The sequence below is a fragment of the Mesoplodon mirus genome (genome assembly GCF_964341445.2).
Source record: "Mesoplodon mirus genome assembly, chromosome: 2".
Taxonomy (NCBI): Eukaryota; Metazoa; Chordata; class Mammalia; order Artiodactyla; family Ziphiidae; genus Mesoplodon; species Mesoplodon mirus.
Window position 1 is genome coordinate 203,391,769 of NC_138977.1, and position 20,149 is coordinate 203,411,917.

Genomic DNA, 20,149 nt, shown 5'->3' on the forward strand with positions numbered 1-20,149 from the left:
CCTCCTGCCCGGCACACTCACCGGACACTGGCTCGGAGGTCCCAGTAGCGAACGTAGGTGTCGTAACCACAGGACAGGAGTGTGGAAGGGGACTCGTACATGACGTCCAGCACCCCCGCCCCTGGGGGAAAGTCACCGCCCAGGTGCGTCATCAGCTGCCCACTGGGAAGAGAGGCAGAGCAGAGGATGCGAGCCTGTCCCACCCCGGCCCATCAAATGGCATCAGTTCCTGGGGAAATGCAGCTCTCCTTCCTGAGCTAGAATTAGATTCCCTTAGGAGGGAGGCCAAAGGAGGAGATGCCCTAGACTCCCACCCCTCTCCCCGCTTCCCAGTGCCTGCCTCTCCCCCAGCTGAAGGCCTTAGTCAGCCACCAGCAGCCCCTCCATCACACCTGCACGCTGGCTGCTTGCCGCCCAGCCACTCCTCCTCGGGACGATGAATGGGCCTTGCTGAAGGGGTCGGCCCCCCTCACACACACACACACACACACACACACACACACACTTGGTTACTTTATACGCCTTGATCCCACAGGTCATGCGGTTCTGCGCTGCCTGAGTCCAATGCCTTAATTCCTGCCTGTAATCTGGGGCTCAAACCTCACTGGGGATAAAGACCACACAAAGGGAGAAGGGGAGTCCCAAGAGATGTTAAAACAAGTAAACACCTTTGTGTCTGGGGAGAGAAATCGCTGAGAAAGCAGCTTAGCAGGCTGGTCCCTGGTGTTCCTGGCCCGGCTGGCCCCCGGCCCGGGGCTAGCACGCCTCTGTGATCACAGCCACCAGCCTGCTGGGCTCCAGCTTGCTCCCCCCACCCTTGCCCCTCTCGGTGGCCGAGAGCAGATTACCGAGAAGAACAATTTCTTTGTGACTGTGTAATTCCCTCCGTGACCGCGGCAGTGGGCAGACCCCTCGCCCCGATGCCAGACCCCTAGCAACCACGTAGGGGGGCCTCCTGGCCCTAGCAACTACCCCTCAACATCAAGTGTACCCGCTAATTCCTGTGGCTAGGGGACGGGTAGAAGCGGTGAGTTTCTGCAGAATAACGGGGGAATGAAGAAGGGGACACGCTCCAGGCCAAATCCCTCAGCTTCACCCAAGAGATGCTGGGCTCTCCCCCGTGACGTGACAGGAGAAACTGGGCTGTGGACACTTCACAGGGACACCCAGGTGAGAGGCCCCGGCACGGGTTAGGGAGGACTTTGTGGTCTCACCAGCCCAGCTTCGGCCCAGGCCAGTTTCACCAGAGAGCTTGAGGCAGATGAGGCCACCAGCCACATGTATGAACGTGGACCTTAGCTCCAGTCCTACCTCACACAGACTCCGACCCTCAACCTCCCTTCTCCTCATTGGAGCCGCCATCTTCCCTGAAGGAGTAAAGGAGGAGGCTGTGGGTTCTTTTCTGCCCAACTCTGCCCACGAGTCCTGGGCAGTGCGGTGACCCCCAGCGAGAGTACTGTTGTTCTCCAGTCAGGGCGGGGGGCGGGGGGTAGGCCTTAAGTCAGGACCCGTGTCCCCAGCCTCCTTCCAAGAGAAGCGCTTCCTCCTCTGTGTGCTGAGGGATCAGACAGAAAGCCTTCTCCCCAGATCAGCATCTCCTAGAGATCACTAACCTCAGCTCCCAAGAAGGCCCACCTTTCCAGATGGGCCACCAGCCATGATTCACCACCCCTGGGCAAGCCAGAGCCCTGAGAGGGCCTGGGGTCATATTCTTTCTGTCTCTGTCTGTCTCGTCCACTGGGTCAGGGCTATTTTGCTCCACAGTTCTCCCTCCTTCCAGATTTAGGGGCCCTGCCCCCTCCATTAGTGAGGCCTTCAGGAATGACTGAGGAGCTCTCCCCTTTAATCTGTAGAAGTAATTTCATGTTTGTCTGTTTGAAATAGAAGATGAAAGGCAGTGGAGATTGGGGGGCGTGAAGCCCAGCATGGCTCTACCTGCCCACCCCTGGTCCCAGGGTTCAGAAGGAAGGAGAGCTGGGCACCCATGGACTGAGGGTCGGCAGCAGAAGGGCCACACCCAGACCGAGTTGCCACCCTGGGCCCCTGCCCAGGCAGGGGGACATCTGAGCCACTGCTGGAAAGTGTCATGCCAGCGTGTGCAATAAGAAACACAGAACTCTACCCTCTGGGGAGACCCAACGGCCGAGCGAGCACCAGCCCCTGGAGGCCAGGACAAGTCCCCAAAGCCCCCTGTCTGCCAGCCCAGCCTGGCCCGGGCCTGAGGAGTTTCTGCCATGTTAGTTCTCTGATTCTCTGAAAGGGCCACACACACTTTAAATGGGCCAATAAAAAGATACAGTTTCTTTTGCCTCTGGGCCTGGGACCCTCGAGGCTCTGTTGTGCAGTGCCTGTGAGGTTAAGTTCAGAGCATAAACTGACACACCAGGCTCTGGGAAATGGCCCGTCTCTTCAAATAGCAGCCCAGCGGTGCCATAGGAGCCCCGCTGGGGCTTTGATTTGGGAAAACAAACAGAAATGGCACCGTGGGCCCTTCGTGGCCCCCACCACAGGACCAATTTAACTAGAAAACTCTAGCTCAACTGCTTTGGTGGAGGAAGCAAGATGAGCTCAACAATAGCCCCAAACTTTGGGGGGAAGGGGGACAAAACAAGCTGTTTGTCTCCTCAGCCCCTCCTCCGGGTTCCTTTTCTAACTGCAAGTGTGTTCTTGTAAAAACGATTAGATTGCAATTTGTATAACGTGGTGACCCCCAAATTCAGACGTTTCACCCCTTTTCTCTGGAAAGAATGTTAAGAATGCCTCTCGGCCTCTCACGGTGGGGGGCGCAAGGGGGGCGTGCAGAGCCTTGGCTGTCGGACAACTTGTGTGGGAAAGGGGCTGCCGCTTAGAGCCTCAGGCCAAGACAGGAGCAAGGGCCAGCTCTGTCACTATAGAGGGCCAGACAAAAAGTCCATTCCCTTCCAACTCCTGCGCACAAAGCCGGGGCCTCCAGGAGCCACTGAGGGCTGGGGGGCCTCCACCCCAGCCTCCCCGCAGCCTGACTCCAGCAATTCTCTCTTGACCCAGGGAAAGATAAAGACAGATGGGGCTGCCCCTGTGAGCCTGATGAATGAGACACAGGCCGGGGAGGCCCGGCTGTGTGTGGCTTCCCCCAGGAGTCCCCAGAGTACCTGGGTAGGAAAAGCAAGCGGAATGTGGCCTCATCCCAGGGACCCTTGAGGAGGGGATCAGGTGAGGGAATCGGCGCTCCCTGGCCCATCCCAACCTGCTGCCCAGGCAACTCCACTGAAGCTGGAGGGAAGTGGGATGACAAGAACTTCGTGACAGGGAGGAAGAAATTTAAATAAGATACTTATACCCACCCCCCATCACCATCTTTGCGGGGACAGCTAACTGGAGGTAGGCACTGGCCTTGAAGACCCAGATGCCCTGTCTGGGAGAGGCCCTAAGCACCAGGCTGAAGTTAGGCACAGAGGGGCAGTCCCTGGAAGCCTCCCTCCACCCTACCCCCAGTCTGGGTCCTGCAGGCCAGGGAAGCCGGGTGACCTGAGCCACTGCCTTCCTCCGAGTTCCCTCATCCCGGCCTCCACACGCCTCCCTTGCCTGGCCCGCCTGAGCTCCCAGCACAAGCCGTGGCCCATGGAAAGTCCTCCTGTGCTACACTGCCCTGAGGTCAGAGAACCCTGGCTCCACCTCCTCACCCACATCTAAGAGTGCCCGTGGCCCTCACACCATTTACAGCCACTGTGAACACACTGGGTTCCTGATGACGCTCCTTGGAGACTCTATGGGTGTTCATTCCTGCGTCTGTTTGGGTGTGAGGATACCCCATCTGGCACGTGCAACTGCAAAAGTGCAACGATGGCTTTTGGTGAGAGGGTGGAAGGGTGGCAAACACTCCACCTTCCTACATCTTCTCTGCCCCCAGGGGACAGATGGCCTGAAGGTATAAGCTGGACCCAACATGGTCACTAAGAAAATAGGAGGGTTTTGCTCCCTTCTTCCTTTCCACCCTCCCCTTCCCTTTCTTCCTTTCTTTGATCAATAACCATTTACTGAGCACCTTCTGTATACGAGGCATTGTGCCTAATAGATACTGCAGGGAGATGTGAGATGAGACTTTGAGGGAGACAGTGTCCCTTCTTCAAGGAGTTTTCAGTCCAGGGAGGGAGAGAAGTCTGTCATCTATCCAACTAACAATACAAGGGGTGGCTCAGTGGGTACCAGAAGAGAGATGAAAGAGAGTTTTATAAGGGGACAGATAAAAGAACATCTCTTCAGTGAGTGACAGGATTGTGACAGGCAGTGACAGGAGATGGGGGACCGCTCAGGTGAAGGGCCAGCAACAACAGAGGTGCAGGGCTGGGGCACCTGGCTTGGCTGGAGGCGTGGGTATGTGAGGGGCACAAGCTGGTGGGATCTGGCTTCCCGACCACGATGGGCCTCCGGGTGCTCACTGCTCAGCTGGCATGAGAGGAGGGAGTGGTTGTCCTCGTCCAGCCCCCTGGTGGGGAGGGGGAGGGAATCAAGGAGGCAGACAAGTCCCACATATAACCACAGAGTCCGTGAAGACCAGGAGAAGCCCACCGAAGCTTCGCCTGCCCCAGTCCCATCAGGTGAGCGGGAAGGGCCCTTCCCAAGCACAGGCCTCTTACATGCATGCGTGTGCGCGTGCACAGCCCCAGCACCTGCCCATGCACACGTGTTCAGACACAGTGGCTCAAAGGCCAGGCAGCCGGGCAGCCCACTTTGTACTGCTAACAAGAGGACCGTAATTACAGGAAGGGGCAGCCGGGCAGATAAAAGGATACAAAATTTCAACATCTGTTGCCATAAAGGGATAAGGAGAAGTGAAACGCAAAGTATCAGTTTGGTGTCAGCAGGCAGAGAGCCAATTTCAAAGAGTTGCGGGGGGGGACGACAGAGGGGACAAGAAAGAAAAAGGGAAGGGGTGGGGGGAGAAAGAAAGAAAGAAAAAGAAATTACAGGGTTCCTCAAAGAGGTAAAGAAAAAAGAAAATGAGAAAAGCTGTCAATAATACTTTCAAAGGAGAAGGCAGGTACTTTAAAGAGGGGCAATTCCCATAATCACCCCGACTGAGGGCCAGGCCCCCTGCCCCAGGTGGAGGTGGAGGGCGGGGGCAGAGACAAAGCCACACCTGGGTGGGATGGGCACTAATGGTGCCCTCAGAGTGGCCCAGCCTGCGCTCAGGACACCAGTTCTTTCTGCAGACAGTTAGAAAGGGTTGCATCCAGGCGCCCCTTGTCAGTCCAAACACCATCAGATGCCGTGACATATGTCTCCCATGTTCAGTCCAGGGTTCCAAGATAAGTTCCCAGCCTGAAGGGAAGCTATACCAGGCCACATGGTGGCCATCAAGGGGGCCCTATGAATACTCTAAGGGTCACCAGCTCCAGCCACAGGGGTGAGGATCAGGGAGGGCTTCATGGTGGAGGTGCTATTTATGCTGAAGAATGAGCAGGGTTTCAGTAGGTAGAGGGGGGGTATCCCAGGCACAGGGGTCAGCTAGAGCAAAAGCTCAGAGGGGAAAAATATAGGGTGTCTGTCAGAATATGTGAGAAGCTTCTTTGCCCCTGCCTTTGCTGAGAAAGAGGAGATTTAAGGGCTAAGGATGGAAATGGAGGAGTCATGGGGAACTGGGGATGATGCGGTCCTGAAGGGGAAGGGGAGATGAGGTGGGATTATGCAGGGGCCATGAACATGGTCACACACATACAGAGCAGCGCAGTACCTAGCCAAGGACTCAAACCCTCAATGCCCTAGGAGTAGCCAAGTCGCCAAAACCCACCCCTACTGACTTCCTTACCCAACAGTCCCCAGGCTGCCTTAGGACCACAGCTGGACCCACTGTGACATCTCCAACGCTGAGATCACAGGCCTCTCCATACTGGTGCCTGCCTTCCCACTGCCACTGGGGTTGCCCGTTGTGCCCTGGACTCAGGGCACCAATGGTAGATCCAGCTCAAACGTACCTTGGCAGAAAAGGTAAAATCCACAGCAAGGGCAAACCCAGGAGAAGATCACTGGCTTGATGTGTTGTGAAGCCAGTCAGAACCGCCACCCACCCCCGGGGTCTTCCAGCAGCGGGAGGCGTGCCCCACACAGATAACACCTTCCCTGGGGGTTGAGCCAAGGGCCCTGATCAAATGCAGATGGAGAACACAAGTTGGGCCTTAATTCCTCCAGACCCAAACTCAGGAACAGGATGGCTTTGGCACAGTTCCTCAGGGCCTAGCTAGGGATACTTCAGTGGTTGGCTATCTGCACAGTCTCTCAGGATAGAGCCCTTGGGGGCCAGGGACTGGACCTGAATGCCATCTATCCTCGGAAGCAGGAACACTCTAGCACATCCAAATTGGGTGAAGGACTCCATCTTTCTTCCCATCTGATTTAGACAGGTTAGAAACCCCCTGTCCTTTGGCCTGTCCCCAGCTCTAGGAGAGACGGGCAGGAAAGGAGGAAGGGAGAGGGGGACAGCCAAGTTCCTTACCATCTAGGCAATGGCTTTGTGCCCACGGCTGCTCTCAGACCTGTGTGCTCCAGCTAGCACCTCCCCATCCCTAGCCCAGAGGGAGAACAGAGTCTCTAGGAATCCTGATGAACAAAGGGCTGAGGGAGCCATGGTGACCTTGAAAGAGGTCTCCAGGCACTGTGAAAAGCAGCCTGAGGACCAGTACCCGGAGAGACACAGATGAGGGTGTGCTGGTGCCCAGCAGGCTGCCTGCACCTCTGAGCCGCGTCCCAGCCCCCACCATCATCCCGAGGGCAGCTCCTGGAGGGGCGATGATGCTCTGAGCAAAACTGCCCCTCCAGTACTCCTCCCCCTCAAGTTGTAGCACACACATAAAAGAGAAAATCCCAGAACTCCTCAAGTTTCAGCGGTGACAGGTTAAAAGCAAAGAATCCACACAGCACCAAACACCGCCCCGCAACTGAGTCCTGCCGACCATGTTGCTCCACCTTCCAGATTGGCCTGTCAGTCAGGCTTTGGCGTTATTGAAAGATCAAACTCTGTCCTGCCTGTTCATTACCTTAATCCTATTTTCTACATGGCTTTATTATCTGCTTGGGCTTCTCTGGGAAAGACAGCTACAGACGGTCGTCCTGTCCATCCGTTTCCTCCCACCGAAAGCAGATGCCTCCACCAGGGCATCTTTCCCTCAGTCCCTGCACCACTGGTCCTCCAGGCTTCCCTGGGAATGGAAGAGATGTTTAAGCAAGGCCTGGCTCCTCAGTGGTGAGGAGGGGAGTCTGGCAGCTAGAGAGAAGGGAAAGCCAAGTGAGGCCCAGGGCGGCCTTGCCTCAGGCTGGCGTAAGGGTGCAATGGCTATTTGTTGTCTGGCTTCAGTGAGAACTGAGGCCATAGCTGTCTTGTGCCCATTTTCATTTGGGTCCTTTCTGGGTTCTGTAAAGACCCAGTGTTTAGGGTTAGTGAGGTCTAGGGATTTCATAAGAGAATGCTGTTGAGGCAGCTGGTGCCTTAGGACGCTATCCTGACCATAAATCTGTGCCCAGAAGCATCCCTACCAAGGCAACCACGGGCAGAAGAGGCCAAAGACTACTCAACCTTCAAGATAAAGCTGGGTCACGGTGGGGTGGTGTACACCCTCCCTGCCCCAGCCTGTCCGCCATCCCAGGCCCAGATCAATATTGATGCCAAGCATAAGGTCCAGCTATGTGACTAAATAAAACTGACTTTCAGCAGAAATGCCCATCTCTGCAACCTCAACGGTGACAAAGCAAACAATCCAGTTAGAAATGGGCAAAAAACATGAGCAGACATTTCACCAAAGAGAATATACAGAAGGCAAATAAGCACAAGAAAACTTGTTCAACATCACTAGCTATTAGGGAAATTCAAATTAAAACCACAATTAAATAACACATCCATTAACATAGCTAAAATAAAAAATAGTGACACTACCAGATGCTGTTGAAAATGTGAAGAAACTAGATCTCTCAGACACTGGGGTCAATATAAAGTGGTAAAGGTACTCAAAAGAGTCTGGCAGGTAAAAAACTAAACACACACTTACCAATGACTCAGCAATTGTATTCCCCCACATTAATCCCAGAAAACTGAAAACATATGCCCACACAAAAGCCTATACGCAAATGTTCATAATAGCTTGATCTGCAATAGTCAGAAAATTGAGAACAACCCAAACGTCCTTCAGTGGGTGAATGCTGGTCGATGGGGAAAGAAACTTTGGTACATCCATACCAGGGAATACTACTGAGCAATAAGAAATAAAGCACGATTGACACATGAAACAACTTCTGTGAATCTCGAGGTAATTACGCTCAGTTAAAAAAAAAAAAAAGCAGCAAATCTCCAAATGTTAGATATATTATTTCGTTTATATAATACTTTCAAAATGACAGAGATGAAAAACACCTAAGTGGTTGCCAGGGGTTAGGGGCAAGGAGGAGTGGAGGAGGGGAGGAGCATGGGTGCAACTATAAAGGGGTACATGAGGGGTCTCTGTGATGGAACAAACAGTTCTTTATCTTGACTGTGGTAGCAGTTACATGACTCTACACATGGGATAAAACTGCAAAGAAATACGTACACACACGCACACCACACACAAATAAGTACAATCAGATAAAGGTCTGTGGACTGTACCAACATCAACTTCCTAGACTTGAAATTATGTAAGATGTTACACAGGTACCTTGCCTTCCTACTTTTGTAACTTCCTGTGAATCTATAATTATGTCAAAATGAAAGATTAAAAAAACCCCAACAGAATGGCAGGTAATCAGATGGGAATGTGTCAAGCCTGCCAAGGCAGAGAATTGTGAATAAAAACTGGATATATTTTAACTGTTCTGTATTGTTGTTCTTACGGATCTGTAGGCCACTTCCAAAATTTCTTTATTTTAGAAAAATCATCTCTGAGGATAGACGGGATTTTATATAGCCACATAGTCAGACACTCCTTAGAGAAGAAGTATCATACGTCCAGACTGTTGTTGTTATCATAAATTCTACATGAAATTATTTACCTATTATAAATTACTTCAACAGTCTCCTCAAGCTAACAAATGATTCCATGTGTGAAGGTGCCACAGCGGAGGCTGTCAGTGGGTTTGGGGGCAGGGTCCTTCCAGCATCCTCCTGGACCACTCGGCCAACTGAACCAGGGGCTGGCTCAGCCAGCTTTCCTCTGCTTCCCAGCCGCTCCAGCCCCACCCACCCTGGAAGCCATGGTGGGCTCAGGAATCTCTTACCTGTTGAGGTCCCAGATTCTTAGGGGTGAGAAGTGCCCACAACAGGCTGTCCCTGTCACAAAGGAGCTGTCAAACAAAAGGAGAGCAGTTAGGTCTGGCTTGTCAGAACTTGTGGCGGAAATGGCTATACAATTGGAAGTGCTGTGCTCATTCTCCAGGGGATCATGGGGTTAAGCCAGGATGAGAGAAGCAGCCAAGAGAGCCATCAGAGAAGTTGTGGGAAAACCATATGGAAGCACAGTGAGGGCTGTAACCTCCCAGAGCTGCTTGGTCAGAGGACCCATGGATTCAATAGCTGAGTTTGCTGCTTAGACCTGGTTGGGTGGTCTCTGCCCACCATAAAAATGGATCTCTAGATGTGCAACTGAGGCCAAGGGAGAGCAAGCCTGTTGGGCTTTGGTTGTATGAACACCAAGTTCACGACGCCACACCACAGAAATGGTCTCCTGGGAATAGGTCGCTGGGCGCCAGAAGGGGATGCCTTGGTCAGAGGTGAGGGAGGCTGTGGGGCTTTACCGAAGGTTTTAAGAACTGGGGGAATATGGTAACACAGTACAAGCACCAGGCAGGTATAAAGGCACCAACCTGAGAAAAGGTGAACTATGAAAGATGGGTAACAACGTGAAAAGGTGAGGGTGGGCAAGTAGGGAATGTTAGGGGCCAGGCAGCCAGGACTGCTGTGGAGTGGGATAGGAGTCAGACAGAGTTTAAAGGATAATGACAGACACTGCCAAGAGGCAGGAGAGAAGGAACACTCAGCATTTCCCAGAGTCTCTCTTAACCCCTAAAAAGTTCAACATATACAATCTGCAGAGTTTCATTTTAAGTGGAGGCCCAAACCCAGTGAGAAGAAATCTGTGCAATGAGCCAGGCTGGCCATAGTGCTAGGACTAGAACTTGAACCCACATGCCAGACCACTCCTTTGTTAGAGGATTTGGAAGGGGTTGGGAGGGGGAGCCTGCAGGAACCCTGGGCTTGAAAATCTAAACTGGAACAAGAGAGCTGAAAGCAGTTATGTCACTCAGGAGCCCTGGGGCAGGGAAGGGCCATGTCCCTACACGTCTGGGCATGGGGGGAGGAACTGGACATACTAATGACATGTTAGCAATGTGGGACAGCAGTCCATTGGCCCTGGCCTTGCCCAGCACCTGTGGCTCTCTGATCCCAAGCACGTCAGTGGGGAGGTGGATTTCCGCAGTCAGGGCTCTGAGAAGTCGATGGCTTTGGCTTGGCGGGGGGTTGGCCTGCTAGTTGCGGATGGGGAGATGTTAGGGCAGGCATTGGCCAAGCCACTGATTTACAATCAAAATTGCAGGGCAGGGATCTATGTTTCAACCCCAGGCTGACAAAAAGGCCACATGAACCACCCTGGAGCATCCATGCCTCAAGTCAAGACTTCTCTAGGGACATGCTCGGTCTTCCCAGCTTCCTCTCAACCCATAGGCATGCCAGCAGCCACTAAACTAGAGTGACATGCTAAAACAGCCATTCCATCATGCCCCAAGTGACTCCCAGCCTGGGAAGCAGCCACTGGACACTGAAGCCCCAAACTACAAAGCCAGGTGTTATCCTCACTTCCCTCCCCCACCAACATTTTTCTCTTGAGGGTAATCCATTAATAACTGGTAAAGCCAATTACTTTGGGTTGGAAACATAATAGCCACTTAGAAATCATTCGAGCGGGCAATCGGGCTCTCCAGACTTTTGAGGAGTAGGGGGCCAGGTGAGGGGCGCCAGAACAGACATACAGACAACTCTTAAGGAGGCCTATGGCAGGCCTCTGACAGGCAACAGGCCTAACTTAGCGTCAAGGTAAGTCAATGGAGAGAGATGGGAGGCACCTGGAAGCTGAATCCCTGCCACTCCCACAGCTCTGACCCCCAGCAGGCCGGGCCGGGGATGGGAACACCTGGCCCTGGACTCCTGCCCTCTGTCCCTGCCCACCCGGCCCGGCCCCGGCCCTCTGCCTCCAGGAGGAGGGGCTTTCTTGATTGCCTGGACATGACGGCCATGAATATTTCTTTCCAGAAGCTGCCCTTTTCCCTTGCTTAACCATGTGAAGCAGGGAGGAGGAGCAGGAGGGAGAGTAGAGAGTCTCCCTGGCATTTATGAGGGCTTAAGAGTTTAATCAAATATAACACTCAGTAAAAAAAAAAAAAAAGGAAAAAAAAAACCACGTATGCAACAGTCAAGCAGGTTTGGAGTCAGGTCCTGCTTGGAACGTTCACCAAGTCTCACATCCAAACCACAGGGACTGTCCAGGGACAGGGATGACAAACCTGAGCTAAACAGGCAGAGGCAGGAGCTGCTGGCTGCTTGGTGGCTTGACTGGCCTTCCTCTTAAGTCCTGCCACACCCTGATCTCACCTTCATGAGACAAATGGTATTTGGGGGGTTATCTTCCCATCTTCATTTTGAAATCATGGACTGTCTGGTGGCTCTTGTGTACTCCAGTGCCCAGCACGGCTCCTGGTCCCAAAGAGGTGCCCCAAACAAACCTGTGGGCCTCAATTGAAAGGACCTTCCAGAGCTCACAGCCAACAAGGCTGGGCAAGCTAGTCACACGAGCTGCGGTGGCGGAGGTGGGGGGGGGGTCCCTCTACTTCTTAGAGGAGTAATTCCCAAATCACCAGACTCAGACCTGAATGACACATGACACAGTCATACATCGTTGGAATAGTGAAGTCCCTCATAAGCAGTACAACCAGATAACAGATGAGAAGTACCAGCAATACCTAAAAATGTCAACACACGCATAGACACACATGCTCTCACACAAGTGCATGCACTCTCTCACCCTGAGGGTCTAAAAGTCATTCTGACTCCACAAACTCTACTCTTTTTGGACCAGAAAGCCCTTACCAGAAGCCAGCCTTCTACAATTTCTGGTCTGGGATCTAGTCCCAGACCTGCCCAGATCCCCAACCTCCCGTACTGGCCTCCTGGCCCCAACTCAGGCAAACCTGGCATCACAGAGATCATCATCAGGCCCAAGAAGTAGACATAGGAGCCCTCACATCAGAGAGACCAGGAGAGTTAGGGGTTCTGGTACTCAAGTTGAGGAACAGAAAATAGCAAGATACAGAACAGAGGAGAGGAAGGTATGAAGGAAACTTAGTTGGGTGTGGGCAGGGCAAATAGAAGGTAGATCCTGCTGCCTCTGCCTTAGTTTAGACCCTCTTAATTACATTAGGAATTGACTGAGCACTTGCTGCGTGCCAGGTTCTTTTTTTTTTTTTTAATAGGCTCTCAGCCATTTTACTTAAAAAAAAATTTTTTTTAACTTATTTATTTTTGGCTGCGTTGGGTCTTCGTTGCTGCACGCGGGCTTTCTCTAGTTGCGGCAAGCAGGGACTACTCTTCCTGGTGGTGAGCAGGCTTCTCACTGCGGTGGCTTCTCTTGTCGCGGAGCACGGGGTCTAGGCACGCGGGCTTCAGTAATTGTAGCACGCAGGCTCAGTAGTTGTGGCTCGCGGGCTCTAGAGCACAGGCTCAGTAGTTGTGGCACACGGACTTAGTTGCTCCTCGGCATGTGGGATCTTCCTGGACCAGGGCTCGAACCCATGTCCCCTGCATTGGCAGGTGGATTCTTAACCACTGAGCCACCAGGGAAGCCCGCGTGCTAGGTTCTGAGCAAGTGTTTCAAAAGCGTTTCCCTGTCTAATCCTTGTAACTCTATGTAGCAGGTAGCACTTTCCCTATTTGACAGACGAGGACACTGAGACACAGAGAGGTAACGTAACTTGCTCTAGCTCACATAGGGACCAACTAGTAGGACTAGAATTTGAACCCAGTTAGTCTGAATTCCAGAGCCCAGGGGATTTTACACCCCGTGCCCCGTAAGTTCTCTCCCTAGCACCTAGCATCATGCCTGACACATACTGAAAACTCAAATGCTTACTGAATGAACAAATGGACAAGTGAACAAACGACTCCACCTGGAAGAAGAAAGGAGCGACTGTGGGGCTCTGAGGAGGGGCAGCAGAAGGGGCGTGCTCGGCAGCTGTGCCCCGTGGCTGGCCTGGAGCTGCCCAGCTGGCCCAGGCCCCAGCCGCCTCTGAGCTGGGGCTGACACACTTTGGCAAGGGAGGCCACCAGAGCTGTCACATCATTCACCAACATGCCCATCAAGGGTATTCAGTTCTCTTCAACCCGCATTGGCATTTTAATTACTGTTGGGTAAACTAATTTGTACAAATGAAGGCCGGGCTGCCTAATAGAATATGCAAGCTCTCTGACCTCTGACAGGCACTGACACGAGATACAAAGGCCGCCGAGGAAGGCTTTTTATCTGAGCCTTATTACTCTCTATTACTCCAATTAGTCAGGCTCCAGTGCTCCTAATTGGAGGAAAAATTGCAATTAAATCAATTTTTGATGGGCTGCAAGTGGGCTCCCGAACCGCCCTGCTTGTGAAACACTGATATTATAGCAGCAAAGGTCACAGGCTTCATCGGCACCTGGGGACCCCCGAATTCCCTCGGCCCCCTCCTAAAATGCCTCAAGGAAACCTCTGCCCCTCCATCGGCTCGGCCAGCAAGGGTGGGAAGGAGAGAGTCATTAGAACATGTCAGGTCTCATCGCTGTTGCCGCCATCTGCTAACCTGTGCCACTGACATCATTATAGCGGCTAAGTCCCAAAGCATGAATGCAGTGCGAAGGTCACACAAACTCACTGGGTGAGAAGAGGCCAGGAGCAGAAGTGCAAGTGACAGCACTGTGAGGGAGGGACCAGTGGAGTGGGAACAGGAGGTCAACAGAAGTCAGGAAGAGGAGAGACATAGTCCAGGGCAGGTGAAGGGTGAGGCAGCCAGTTCCTAACATCCAGCCAACAGGGCACCCCAGGCCACCCAAGGGGAAGGGAAATAGATGTACTTGGGAAGGAAAAAAAGAAAGACAAAGGAATCTTGTTCTTACCGGCAAACATCCTACCTCGCAGTGGGGAAATATACACCTGAATGCTGTCCACAGACCAGAAGGCCGAGAGTCACATCCGTGATGGGGGCAGGAGCACACTGCGGGGCCTACCATCTATAGCAGTGCCTGCCTGTGACGGCTGGGGAGGGAGTGCATAGAACTAAAGCTTAAGAGCAGGGAGGGGAAGGTAAACACAACTTCATTCATCAAACTAAAGGATAATAAGACCAAGAAGCCTATCTGAAGCTTGAATGAGTAAAGTTTAAGGCAAATGAAAAGAAGTTCCATTTCACATAGCAACTGGCATACCACTACCTCAAAGAGATGGTGCAGACAGAAAATATAAATTCAAAAGAAGGTTAGCCAACTTCATGGGTGATTGAATCGAAATGGATTAAAAGGGAAAGAAGGATGTGCCTTGTCTTCAAGCGGTCAAGACCAAAAACTTGTTGAATAAATGATGGTCCATCTACTTAATGGAATATTACACAAATATTTAAAGTGACGTTCCCAAAGAATACAGACAAGATGTTTATGATACTATTATAAGAAAAAAAAGTAGGGTACAAACAGCATTAACAGAACTATTTTAAGAATAGCTTGTGAGGGGAAGGTAAACACAACTTTGTTCATAAAACTAAAGAATAATAAGACCAATTTTTTTTAATTACAAAGGAGGCAAGAATATAAAATGGGGGAAAGGACAGTCTCTTCAATAAATGGTGTTGAGAAAACTGGACAGCTACTTGCAAAAGAATGAAACTAGACTATCCTATACTATACACAAAAATTAACTCAAAATGGATTAAAGACTTGAATGTGAGATCTGAAACCATAAAACTCCTAGAAAAAAACATAGGCCATAAGCTCCTTGACACCAGTCTTAGCAATGATTTTTTGGATCTGACTCCACAATAAAAGCAAAAATAAACAAGTGGGACCACATCACACTAACAAGCTTCTGCACAGCAAAGGAAAACAAAATGAAAAGGCAACCTACTGAATAGGAGAAAATATTTGCAAAGCATACATCCAATAAGGGGTTAATATCCCAAATATATAATTTTGGATATATATTTATATTATACATATTACATATATATAAAGTTGCAATTTTGGATTTGGATATATATATATATATATATATATAGTCGCAATTTTACAACTCAATTGCAAAAAAACCAAACAATCTGATTAGAAAATGGGCAGAGGACCTGAACAGACATTTTTCCAAAGCAGACATAGAGATGGCCAACAGGCACATGAAAAGATGCTAAACATCGCTAATCATCAGGGAAATGCAAATCCAAACCACAAAGAGATATCACCTCACACCTGCTAGAATGGCGATTATCAAAAAGACAAGAGATAACCAGTGCTGGTGAGGGTATGGAGAAAAGGGAACCCTCGTGCACTGTTCATGGGAATGTAAACTGGTGCAGCCACTATGGAAAACAGTGTGGAGTTTTCTCAAAAAAATGAAAAATAGAACTACTATATGATCAAGTAATTCCCTTCTGAGTATTTATTTTTAAAAAACCCAAAAATACTAATTTGAAAAGATATATGCACCCCCATGTTCACTGCAGCCTTATTTACAATAGCCAAGACATAGAAACAACCTAAGTGTGCCTTGGTGCATAAATGGATAAAGAAGATGTGGTATCCATATATACAATGGAATACTACTCAGCCATAAAAAAATATGGAATCTTGCCATTTGTGACATGGATGGGTCTTGAGGTATTATGTTAAGTGACATAAGTCAGGCAGAGAAAGACAAATACTATATGATTTCACTTATATGTGGAATGTATAAAAAACAAGCAAACAAACAAATCAAATCAAAACAAAACAAAATGAAAAACCAAGTTCACAGATACAAGGAACAGACTGGTAGTTGCCAAAGGGCTCCGAGGAGGTAGGGGATGGGAGAAATGGGTGTAGGGGGCCAAAAGGTACAAACTTCCAGTTATAAAATAAGTCATGGGGAGGTAATGTGCAGCATGGTGACTATAGTTAATAACACTGTGTTGCATATCTGAAAGTTGCTAAGAGAGTAAACCTTAAAAGTTCTCATCAAGAAAAAAATTCTTGTAACTATGTGAGATGACGGATGGTAACTAGACTTATTGTAGCGATCATTTTGCACTGTATACTAATATCAAATCATTGTGTTGTACATGTGAAACTAATATAATGTTATACCTCAATTAAAAAAATAGCCTGGGTGTAGAAAAGGAAAGAGTGGAAGGAAACACACTAACATGCTTTAAGCGACTGTGTTTGGGCAACAGAGTGATTAGCAATTCTTTCTTCTTTTAAATTTTATTTTCCAAATCTTTAATGAGCATGTGCCACTTTTTAAAGGGAAAAGCATATTATTTACATCTCGTGAGAGAAAACACAACATAACCAGACATTCCTGCCCACTGACTCACGGCCAAGAACAAGTGGACTCGATAATGAGCTGCCTGCTGGAGCAGGTGTCAGCAATGGTGGTCCTGGCACACCTTGGGCTGAAGCTTTGAGATGGACCAGTAGCCTAAGGTTAGGACAGGAAGCCCCAGATCAGAAGGGAGGGATCTTTCTCCCAATTAGGTGCCGGCCAGTAGACAGCAAGACTGACTCCTGATTCCCACAGCGGGCAGAGGCCTGGAACACCTGTCCCAGTGTCCGTCTGTCTGCCTGCCTGTTTTGTCTATCTGTCTGTCTGTCTCTCTCTCTCTCTCTCTCACACACACACACACACACACGCCACCCCACCCCCAGGCCCCTCTCAGCCCATGTGCATCTGCACAGGATGGTGCAAGTAAGCCACCTAAAAGGTCAGGCTCTGCAAAGAGTGTCCAGAGGCTGGGCCTCCCGAGGCTCACCCTCCCACAGCAACTCTAACAAACAAGGGCAACAAAGCAGGCTTTCTGCTGCCCCACAGAGGAGTACAGTTCAACAGCTGGGAAATTCCTCTATAGAAACACAAAATGTTCATTTTCCATTTTAACCAGTGGTAAAAGGGCAGCCTGGCCAAGCATATAAGACCCTGGCCCAGGCTAAACAAGTGGAGGCTTGAGGTAGCGGCTGCTCTTCCCAAATAAACCAATTCCACTCAAGAAGCAGAAACTTAAGGACCTCCCTGCTGGTTCAGTGGTTAAGAATCTGCCTTCCAATGCAGGGGATGCAGGTTCGATCCCTGGTTGGGGAAATAAGATCCCACATGCCGCGGGGCAACTAAGCCCACACGCCACAACTAGAGAAGCCGACGCACTGCAACTAGAGAAGCCCGCATGCCAAAACAAAGACCCAGCCCAGCCAAAAATAAATAAATAAAAATAAATAAATCATTTTAAAAAAAATCAGAAACTTAGAAACTTGAGCAATGGAAGGGCAGAGTTAATAAAGAGAAAAAATTAACTACTTTAATTAAAAACAAAGACTCACAGTACAATGGAGTAACATATGTTCATTCAATCTATTGAATTTAACAAGATATGTTGGAGAAGAGTTTCTACACTCTATTTTCCATCTATATGGCCTCTAAACACAAACTTCATCCACTCCCAAGAAAAAGAAATGGCAATATGTTCCAGTGCTAAAGGAAAAACTGACCGGGTCAGACTTCCTGAGAAATGATGAACATCGATTCACAAAACTATGTACCTAACAAGAGGCATGGAAAAAGTAGAAATACATATGGTCTTTATTTGCAGACACTATTAACTGTCTACCTAGAAAATCCAAAAGACTCAACTAAAACTATTGCAACAAATTCCAGAGTAGGATGAGGTGGAGGGCATGCTGTGGATGATAGTGGAAAGGAGTGCAGCCTCAGGGCTGCTGTCCCTGCCACCCAGTAGCCATGTGATCTTGCACGAGCAATTTAACTGGGCTCTAAAGCCCAGTTTCTTTATCTATAAAACAGAAATAATATTAGGATCTAGGCACAGGCTTACTGTGAAAATTATATGAGATAAGATGCTTAAAGCAGTGTATGGCACACAGCAAATACCCACAGATGTGAGCTACTATACACCAGCAATCACCAACCAAAATGAAATTAGAAATCCATTCACAAAAAAGAATTACTTCTGGGCTTCCCTGGTGGCGCAGTGGTTGAGAGTCCGCCTACCGACACAGGGGACACAGGCTCATGCCCCGGTCCGGGAGGATCCCACATGCCGCAGAGCGGCTGGGCCCGTGAGACATGGCCGCTGAGCCTGCGCGTCCGGAGCCTGTGCTCCACAATGGGAGAGGCCACAACAGTGAGAAACCCGCGTACCGCAAAAAAAAAGAAAAAAAGAATTACTTCTTTACAATTTCTTTGTAAAATAGCCAAGAATAAATCTAACAAAACACAACAAAAAACCAAGACAGCCCCATATGAAAATACTCTGCTATATCCTTTACTAATGGACACAGAATTGCTGCATAAGTGGAGAGATATATCATGTTCCTGGATGGGAAGCCTCAAGATTATAACTGTCAGTTCTCTCCTAATTAATCTATAAATTCAATACAGTCCCATCCAAACAAGATTTTTTACTTAATCAGTTGATTCTAAAATTCATCTGGAAGAGAAAATGCACAAGAAGAGCCAAGAAATATTTTTACAAGAACAATGAGAATCAAGTCACTTGACCATGATATCAGTGCTAGAATAGACAAATAGATCAATGGATCAGAATAAAGAATCCAGAGTCATACCCATATATTTGTAGGGTATCAGCAGATCCTAAATGTGGCATTTAAAGACAGTGGATGAAGGGACTTCCCTGGTGGTCCAGTGGTTAAGATTCCATGCTCCCAATGCAGAGGGCGGGGGTTCGATCCCTGGTCAGGGAACTAGGTCCCACATGCCACAACGAAGAGCCAACACGCCGCAGCTAAAGATCTCACATGCTGCAACTAAGACCCAGCACAGCCAAATAAATAAATATCTATTAAAAAAAATAAAGACAGTGGATGAAAGATGAACTAATCAATAAATGGTATAAAACCATAGGACACACATTTGGAAAAATTAAAATTAGAGCCCTATCTCAGAGCAGACATCAATTCCAGATGAATTAAGGACATAAACATTTTTTAAACTACATAGAAAACCAATAAATGTGTTAGAAGAAAATACAGGAAAACAGTTTTACAATCTTGAAGTAGGATAGACATTCATAAGACAAAACAAAACTCTGAAGCCATAGGGCAAAGATAACAGAATTAACCTCCAAATTACAAAAACTTCTACACAACAGCAGACACTGTAAACAACAGGCTGAAAGGAATTACCAAATACATGCAGTAGTCAAAAGATTAATACCCAGAACATATAAAGATATCCTATAAATCGCAGGGGAAAAAAATAGATGAATGAGCAAAAATTTTCAGTGAGTAATTTATAGAAAAAAATATATACCTGGCCAAAAAAAACACATGAAGTAATGTTAAACCTCCTAGTAATCAAAAAATTGCAAATCAGAAAACAATGGCTGGATCCCGGGACCCCGGCAGTGGCGGGCTGTACAGGCTCCCCGGAAGTGATCCTAAAAACCTTCCACATCCTTTCTTTTGATACGAAGACCAGAGATCAAGTGGTGGACAATGTGTCTACCCTATCTTCCCAGACAGTCTGCCAGCAAACCATCACTAAAGCTTCAGCTTAGAAGACATGATCCAGTGAAGAATTGGGAGGGAACTTGTTATTGCAAGGAGAAGTAAAACCAGATTATGGACATTTTGTTTTCCTCGCATCACCTTGAATTAGTGTGCCGATGATGCAATTTACTTAAGATATTTTAAAAAGGAAGACTGAATTATCTCTTCGAAGAAAATGATTACACCCATTCTTTTAATTCTGAGATCCAGAAATTTACCTATTAGTCGTACTAAGCTATTAATAATTTGAACCACTATTTTTATTACTGCCTACTATTCTTTACATGGGGTCTACGATACATTTGGAAATCTGTTGTACAGAAAGTGTGATAAGAAGCCAATATTAATATGCAAATCAATCAATGT

At 48.9% G+C, this 20,149-nt stretch overlaps 1 protein-coding gene across 2 annotated transcripts in view; it reads right to left on the reverse strand.

Moving 5' to 3' along the window:
* Positions 1–20,149, reverse strand: part of FBXW4 (F-box and WD repeat domain containing 4) — an 84,762-nt gene that overhangs the window by 1,590 nt on the left and 63,023 nt on the right. For both annotated transcript variants that reach the window (XM_082635928.1, XM_082635929.1), the window contains exons 6-7: positions 9,220–9,285; positions 22–162 (exon numbers count right to left, since the gene is read on the reverse strand). In XM_082635928.1, the coding sequence (XP_082492054.1) occupies positions 22–162; positions 9,220–9,285 (207 nt within the window). The remainder of the gene's footprint in view (positions 1–21; positions 163–9,219; positions 9,286–20,149) is intronic.